The 7,917-nt window shown below is 53.7% G+C and overlaps 1 protein-coding gene across 1 annotated transcript; it reads right to left on the bottom strand.

Moving 5' to 3' along the window:
* Window positions 1-5,443: 5,443 nt before the first annotated feature.
* Window positions 5,444-7,904, bottom strand: CAMK2N1 (calcium/calmodulin dependent protein kinase II inhibitor 1). Its single transcript, XM_065855467.2, has 2 exons — window positions 7,587-7,904; window positions 5,444-6,815 (listed from the first exon to the last, which is right to left on the bottom strand). The coding sequence occupies exons 1-2, from the start codon at window positions 7,744-7,746 to the stop codon at window positions 6,745-6,747; spliced, it is 231 nt and encodes a 76-aa protein (XP_065711539.1). The 5' UTR covers window positions 7,747-7,904; the 3' UTR covers window positions 5,444-6,744.
* Between the last annotated feature and the right edge of the window lie 13 nt (window positions 7,905-7,917).

Below are 7,917 nucleotides of genomic sequence, written 5' to 3'. Positions count from 1 at the left end.
AACTGGGAAGGCTGGTACAGCTGAAATGGGCTGAGCAGGAGCTGTGCCGAGCGGTGCTGGGATGGGGGGCATCTCCCCAAACCTCCCGATGGGGGTGTCCTGGGGGGCGTCGCTGCGTTGTGGCCTCAGCTTCCCCTCGCGCTCGCTCCCGGTGCACTGAGATGAGGAGTTATTTATTTATTCTTAATTATGAAACCTCGTCATTTTGCTGTGCTGGGTGTCCTTTGGAGCCCCCTCCTCGCCCCTGCTTCCCCAACACCTGCCGCCAATTTGGAGCTGAACCCCGTTGCCATGGAGACGGGTTGAGGATGCTGAGGATGCTGCGGGTCTCGTCCTGCCCGTGGTGCGGGGCCGCTCACCCTCTGCCTTTCCTCACCTGCGTTAACCTGGGTGACCAGGCTGGGATTAACCTGGCCTGGAGAATCCCGGGAGGTTAAACCCTCTGGGTGGTTAAGCCCGGCTTGGCTTTACACCATGCTAGATCTTGCTCACCCTGGTACATGACATTTGTTTGCTGTAAGAGGTTCCCCCTCCATTTATTTGTCCAGATCTGGTGAAAATAACCCCAGGTTGGCTTTCCAAAGGCACCTCTTCCGAAATAAACCCCGTTTCTGGCTGTTTTCCATCCCGCTGGGGATGTTGTAGGATGCTGTGGCTTGGGAAGGGCTGGGACTGGCTTGTACCCAGCCTGGTCCCAGTGCCACCAGCACCCACCACCTCTCACAATGGGGGTGTCCCAGTCCTGGGGCTTCACCCATCCCCTCAGCCAGCCCTGGGCAGCGTCTTGGCTCCGTGTTTTCTCCCTCTGGACACGACCGTGGGGAATTAGTCGGTGCTTCAGGTTTCAAACAATGCTAAGCTGAGGAAATGCTAATTAATTAGAGCTAGTAGGAAAATCCTAAGTGATTCCTTGCAGCGAGAATCTCCTGGGTGTGTGTCCCCCTCCAAAAATACATTTTGGTTTTTTAAGAGCCCATTTAATGCTCCCCAAACCTGGCTTTTGCCAGACTCTGGTGGATCTGGCCCCGTCATTGGGAATTTGGGGATGCTGGGGGGTTAGGATGGGCACCACCAGCTGAGCCCCGCTCTGTTGTCTCTGAATCGCTGCCTATTTGTTTGTATTCGAGCAGGTTTGGAGCAAATCTGGGAAACGGGGGGTGTGTGGGGGGCAAACACAGCTGAGTGCGGCTGACTCAGAGCTGGATTGGCCCCATCCCAGCACCGTGAGTCACCACCGGGTATTTCGAGGTGTTAAATCGCACGCACTGGTGCTGGGGGGGTGGTATTTTTGTTGTTTGCTTATTTTGCTTTGCTTTTCTTTTGTCCCCCACTCTGGGAAGGGGCTGGTTGCTCCAAGCCATGGACACGAAGCTCTGGAGACCCCAGGGAATGCTCCTGGCAGCTGCTTTTCTCCCCTTCTTTCCATGTTTGCTCATCAAACAATAGGAAAGGATGAGTGGGATGGGGAGATGTTAAAAAGCCACCAGGAACAGGGGGGTCTTCAAAGTAAAGGACTCATACAGGTGTCACACATGCACATCTGCAAAAATTAGTATATATTAATTTATACATATATATATATTAATAAGTATAATGTCATAGCATGGAGAGGGAGCCCTAATTCCTTATATTTCTTTTGTATCTGCGCGCTGAGGGTGTGAAAATGCTCCTGGGTTGGAAAAATGGGAGTTTATGCAGGCACCCCCACCCCCAAAATCATAAAAATCAACCCCCTCTAACCTTGATTATTTAACTGATAAAACATCGGTGGGGTTGCAAACCCCCTTTAATGCTGAATATTGAACTGGTGGGGTTGCAGAGCCGGGTGCTTTGCTTGGGCTTGGTTTTTATTTGAGCATCTGCTTCTGCATTTAGCTCAGGCTGAAACTTTCCTCCTCTTTCTTGGTGAGGTGTCTCCCACTTGTTATTGTAAAGCAACAGTTTGACACCTTGAGCAACGTATAAATGAAGATGTCTGATGTTTCGCTTAGTCCTCATTAGCGGGAGCAGCTGTTTATAATATCCTAGAAATTTTAACTCCAGGCTAAAAAGAAAAGAAGGAGCCTGGGGAGAGCGGCAGCGCCGCTTTGGGGCTCCCAGGGACGGGCAGCAGGAGGGATTTGGGGTGAAAAGAAACGCTTTTTGTGTCTCCTACGCGGTCTCTGATGCTCTGGGGATACCAGTGGAGATGGGAGATGAGCCCCAAATTGTGCTGCTTGTATGTTATATGGTTTTTCCCTTCCATTTCAGCCTTTTGGGCTCTGATGTTGTGTCCAGACGTCCCGAGTGGCTGAACCAGGTGGGATCACAGAGCCCCAGTGGCCTCTAGTGGCTGTGGGACAGAGAGCCTGGGGATGGGGGACCCGCAGTGCCCTAAAATGCCCCCAAAAAGTGGCCCATACTGCAAGAGGCCCTTGTCCTGGGGTGACCCCAAAGGGAGAGAGAAATCCTGTGGAAAACTAATATTAAAAAGTAAAAAAAATCCCCAAGACCTGCATCACCCCACAGAGAGATTGGAGCCGGGATGGGGCAGCCACCGGGTTTTTCTTATTCCTGTGTTAAGAAAGCGGGGGGGGAAATAAAATAAAATAAATAATTTTCCTGCAGGGCAAAATTTCCTTCATGTTTTTGCCCATTTTTGCCCGTTCTTTTATTTTTCTAAAGCGTACGTTACGTCGGTGGCGCCGCGATGTGAACCATTAACCGCACGCGGTGGGAAGCAGCAGCGGTCGCGAGAGAATGGATCAGAGCGGGTTTGAGACCGTTAAAATGACCGGTTTCATGTCTTTTTCTGCTAAAAGTCACTTAAACCGCCTCCTTCTGAGTAATCGTGGTTTGTTTTATTTATTTTCGACAAGAGGAATAACTGACCCCGTTTTCTTCCCCAAAACGGTGGCGTTTGGGGGCAGGATGGAGCATCCCTGCCCTGGACACGCTGCTCTGCGGCCCCCCATGAAAAATAAATCACTTTGCAGGGGAGCGCTGGCCTAGTTTAACATGCCCTAGTTTTGGTAGGATGAGAAGAATAGAGGAGTATTTATTTTGGGCGGTTGCTACATGGGCATCCTTTTGGGGGAAGCACTTTGGGGGGCTCGCCTGCCTCTCCCTGGCTGCGACCCACTGCTCTTGATTTTTGGGGTGTTTTCCTATGGATTAGTACAAACTGATGTGGGAAATGAGTGGTGGGGACACTGATACAGCCCCAAAATGGGCACCCGTGGCGCTGGTGTCATCCCCATGGGGATTTACACGATGCAAAGGGCTGATGCTGCGATGGCTGCGGGGGTTTAAATCCTGTAGAAAATGAGAGGATTCTGAGATGGATAAAAATATCCCCCTTGGCTTTTGGGTGTGAGGGGTCGGGGTTGGGTTTGCTGAGGGAGCAATTGATTTAGCACCTTCCCCCTAGTGCCAAAATCCCCGGGGAATTTGGGCTAAAAGTGCCTGTTTGGGCACAGCAACCGCTCCGGGTGCCACCGGGATCTTGGCACCTTTGTCCCTCCGCACCCTTCTCCTTCCAAAGGTGCCAAGTTTCAGTAAATAAACCCACAAACAGCTTTTTTAAAATTATTTTAATTTTTCCTCCTTTTTTTCTCCCACAGCTGCCTAACCCAGCAGCCCATATGGGCCAGAATTGGGTGGGGATTTTGATTTCTTTTGCGGTTTCCATGGGGATTTGGCACTGGAGCTGCTGGGTACTGGCTCCCTAGGGGGTGGTGGTTGTATTTTTTGGGTTGTTTTTATGTATTTTCTGCGCCGGTCCCGGTAACCAGATCCCGGCGGTGACACCGGCGTCTCCCGGCCAAGGTCACCGTGGAGATCGCAGGCAGCCGCCTGCCGGCGCTGAGCCATCTGTTAAATAATGTATGCAATAAACTCCTGTCCCGCGGCCGCCTTAATCCTTAAATCCTCCTTCAGAATATCATCTCCCGGCGATGCGTGGCTGGGGGATCCCCAGCTCGGCCTCTCAGGGTGCACTGTTCCCCCATATCCACCCCCCGACCCCCTTTTTATTGCCCCTCCATCCTCGCCAGCAGCCGCCGCGTCGCCGCGCTCTCCTGCTCCATTATTGATGTGCTGTGCATGAAAGATGCAGATAAAAGAAGCGGTTTATAATTTAGCAGAATCTCCTCTCCTTTCAGCCTCCCTTCCCCCTCGGGTTTCGGGGTTTTTCTGCTTCGTTCCGGGGTGTCGAGGGGTTTTTTGAGGGGTTCCTGGGACCGCATCGCTGCAGCACCTGGTTTGGTGCATCTGGGTTTTGGGGAATTGGGGTGTTTAGGTTGTTTTGGTGTTTTTATGCATGGGAAGAAGTGGGTAATTGGGTCTGGCAGACCTGTAGATCAGGTTTTCATGCAAAATTGGGGCTTTTTGGTATATAAAAGCCCATGGTTATGTGTCTGAGCTGTTTGGGATGCAGGATGCTCTGCTCCTCCGTGGGCTGCGGCTGCTCACACCCAGCTGCTGGTTGGGGTAAAATCCACTAGAATAGGGAAAAAGAACCTTCCCTCAAGCCCATCTCATGCTTTACAGGTACGGGGGGTCACCCAGGATGGAAAACCCGGGGGCCAAATTGTTGGTGTCACCTGAGTCCAACTCCTGGGGCCTCAGAGCTGAACCCAATGGGGAAACAATTCAAGTATTTGCTGTGTTTTGTTCGGTTTCATTTTGGTTTGTTTGTTTTTGAAGGGAGTGCTTGAGCAAATCTCCCCATCCCATCCCCTACCTGTGAAAGGCTGTGGGGGTTAAAAATGGAGAGATAAATAGCAAAGGAGCTGGAGCCTGAAAATGGGGGTGTTTGGGCAGCACCGGCTCCCTGTCCTACTCAGAATTAGCAGTTTCCCCCCGGCCATCGCCGTACGAAGCAGCACCAGCCCTGCTCAGCATCACGCTGCTCTTAGTGCAATATATTGCTTTATTTGCAATAAAGCCCTGTCCCCGGGACCCGTTTCCTATGGAATGATTGTATTTCCCGCCCCCCCGCCAGCACAAAGGTTTGGTGGGAGCGATAAGGGCCGATTAACGCTGCTCCCGGGCGATGATTAACGATGCGATCGCAGGGAACCGGCCGAGATTTGGGTTTGGGATGAAAATCCCCATTTCCCAGAGGTTTTCCCAGCCACCAAGCCGCCTTTTTGTGTCCCCCTCCCCATCCCCAGCAGCCGCTTTTGGGACCTCGCGTTGAATTTCCCCGTGGACTTTGTGCCCTGGGGGCGTCTTCCCACTGATCAATCAACCACCAAATCGCATAAATTAATATTAATTATAATTAATTATTCAGGGCACAGCGTGACCCCAGTCGTGGGGGTTGTGGAGAGGCTTTTTCTGGTGTATTTTGGCGTTTTTGGGGTGTTTGGGGCGGGATGCTGGTGGCGCTGGGCCCCGCGGCACGCGGGAAAGCACGGCAGATCCGTACTTATTCCTTATATATATACCTATTTTTCCATTTTGTTTCATTTTTCCTTTTTATTTGGACATTGCAGAAATAGCCCTGTGTAGTGGATAAAAGTGCAACATACACAATATTTAAGAAAAAAAGGAGGAAAGGAAAGGAAAGAAAAAGACCCTGCCTTGAGGTCTGGTTTAGAGTCGCAAACAGGAACAAGGAACCGAACGCCGGCGCGAGAGGCGCTTTTTTTAATCCCTATTTTTTGTTATGCACGTCATGCAAAATAGTTAAAAAGAAAGATTAGAAAAGAGAAGTTAAAGAAAACCCCACGAGAGACCGACCGAGCCCTAGAAAGAGCAGAAAACCCCGAGCGCTGCTTGGCTCGGGGAGGGAATCGCTGCCCTCCGGCATCTCCAAGTGTTTGGCACTCTTGTGATTACATTAGATTATTTCTTTTAGTATATATATATATATGTTTTTAATACAATCTATTAAAGAAAGAAAACGGCCACAATATAAGAAAAATAAAACCAAGAGCACTCACAGTACAGACCGCATGGTGGTTAGAAAAGCCGAGCGTCCCCCCGCCCCCCCGTACATATAAAATCTGTCCCTTTGCTCACAGCAACCGAGAAGTACAAGCTTTAAAAAATAAACCAGCAATTCTTCCTCTAGGCCTTTCCTTTATAAAAGTTTTGTTGTTGTTGTTTTTTTTTTCCCCTCGAGAACCTTAAAACGTGACTAAAATGAAATATATATATATATATTTTTATATATCATTTCCCAACATCCAAAGACATCAACATAAAAAATAATCAGAAGGAAGAGGGGAGAGCGTGGTACATCCAAGTGCACGGATTCATTTTTGCAAGATTAAATAATGTAAACAAGGTGCCCGCTGGGAACAACCCCGGCCGGGGGGACCCCGGGGCCGCCCCCCTCCCTCCATCGCTGCCCCTTTTCCTCTTACCCCCCCGTCTCGCCAGGTTCATCGCACCGAGAAAAGAAACCGCGGGTGATTCGGAGCCGCGACGCCTCCGTTTGTCATCAATGGGTTGGTTGGGGTGTAAGGGCGTTGGAGCAGGTTATTACTTTCCCAATTTATTTCTTTTATATTTTAATGTATTATTTGATCTGTCGCCGGGCTTCGTCTCGCTCGCCGCTTTCCCTCCGCGTCTCCCGGAGGGCGGGATGTGGTGCTGGGGGCCGCGGGCTGGCGAGGATGCTCACTCGGTGCGGTGCTGCGGGGGGCTCTGGTTTCTTTAGTTGTATTTGTTGCCGATAACCTGCGCTGTTGTAAAGCGACCCCCCCCACCCTCTGACCCCCTCAGCTCCAGCCGAGCGTCCCCGGGGAGGCTTTAAACACCCGGAGGGGCTTTTTCCGTGAGATTTTGCAGCACATCATCAATTCTATCGTCTTCAATAACCACTGGAAAGCAGAAAGAACAGAATGGTGATGAATACGCTGCCGCCGTGCTCCTCTCGCCCAAGGTCACCCCAGGGTGGTGGCACCCCGGGGTGGGCTTGGGGGGGTCCTGCATCCCTGGTGAAGCCTGGGGGGTATCGGTACCTGGTGTGTGGTGCCCGAAACCCCCCAGAGTACCACCATTGTGCCCCATCCCTGCGGAGGGTACCTGGTACCCCAACCCCGGTGCTGGTGCCTTGCCCCTGGGGAAGGTTCCTGTGCCTGGGGCACGGTGCTTTGTCCCCAGGGAAAGTCAGTTCTCCTCTACACCCTGGGGATGGTCCTGGGGGGACAATGTCCTGTCCGTGGGGAAGGTTCCCTGCTGACTGACACCCCGGCAAAGTGCCCAGGAAGGTCCCCACTACCCAAAACCCCTGTGGAAAGTCCCTTGGGCACGTTACCTGGTGCATCGTGCCCTGTCCCTTGTGTTCCGCATCCCCAGAAAGGGCCCTGGGCCACATACCCCCCCACGTATCTTGTGCACCGGGGACGGTCCCTGCATCCCGGGCAGGTACCAGGCGCCACGTCCATGGGGAAGGTCCCCTGGGCATGATGCCAAATAGACCGCGAGGCGCCCGGCACACCGTGCCCCGTCCCTGGGGACAGTCCCCGCTGTCCTGCATCCCCGGGAAGGTCCCTGGGGCACAATGCCCGACATCCCGCCGGGTACCCGGGGCCGCTCCCCGTCCCCGGGGAACCTCCCGCTGCCCCCCGCCCGTTCTCCCCGGCACCCACCTCTCTTGCTGCGCCCGATCTGCCCCAGCTTGGGCGGCCGCTTGCCCTGCCCGCCGGCGAGGAGCCCGTCCGGGCCGCCGAGGCGGACGGGGAACGGCAGCTGCCCCACGGCCGCGTCCCCCGCCAGCTGCCCCTCGCCGTAGGGCGGCCCCTCCGACATGGGGGCGGCGGGGGGGGGCCCGGGGCCGCCGCCGCCGCCCCCCGACAGCCTCCCGGGGCACGGGGCCCGCGGGCCCGGGGCAGCGGCGGAGCGGGGCGCGGGGCGGCCGCCCCGTCACATCCCGGCCCGGCGCTGCTGGCGGCTCCGCGGCTGCGGCGGCGGCTCCGGTGG

The sequence above is a fragment of the Patagioenas fasciata genome, chromosome 23, assembly GCF_037038585.1.
Source record: "Patagioenas fasciata isolate bPatFas1 chromosome 23, bPatFas1.hap1, whole genome shotgun sequence".
Lineage (NCBI taxonomy): Eukaryota > Metazoa > Chordata > Aves > Columbiformes > Columbidae > Patagioenas > Patagioenas fasciata.
This window is presented reverse-complemented; position numbering and strand designations above follow the sequence as displayed.

Bases quoted from the DNA above. Each gene is read 5' to 3' on its own strand.
- CAMK2N1 (XM_065855467.2), bottom strand. From the start codon at position 7,746: ATGTCGGAGGGGCCGCCCTACGGCGAGGGGCAGCTGGCGGGGGACGCG. The intron at 6,816-7,586 runs GTGGGTGCCGGG...TCTGCTTTCCAG, and splicing joins GATCGGGCGCAGCAAGAGAG to TGGTTATTGAAGACGATAGA.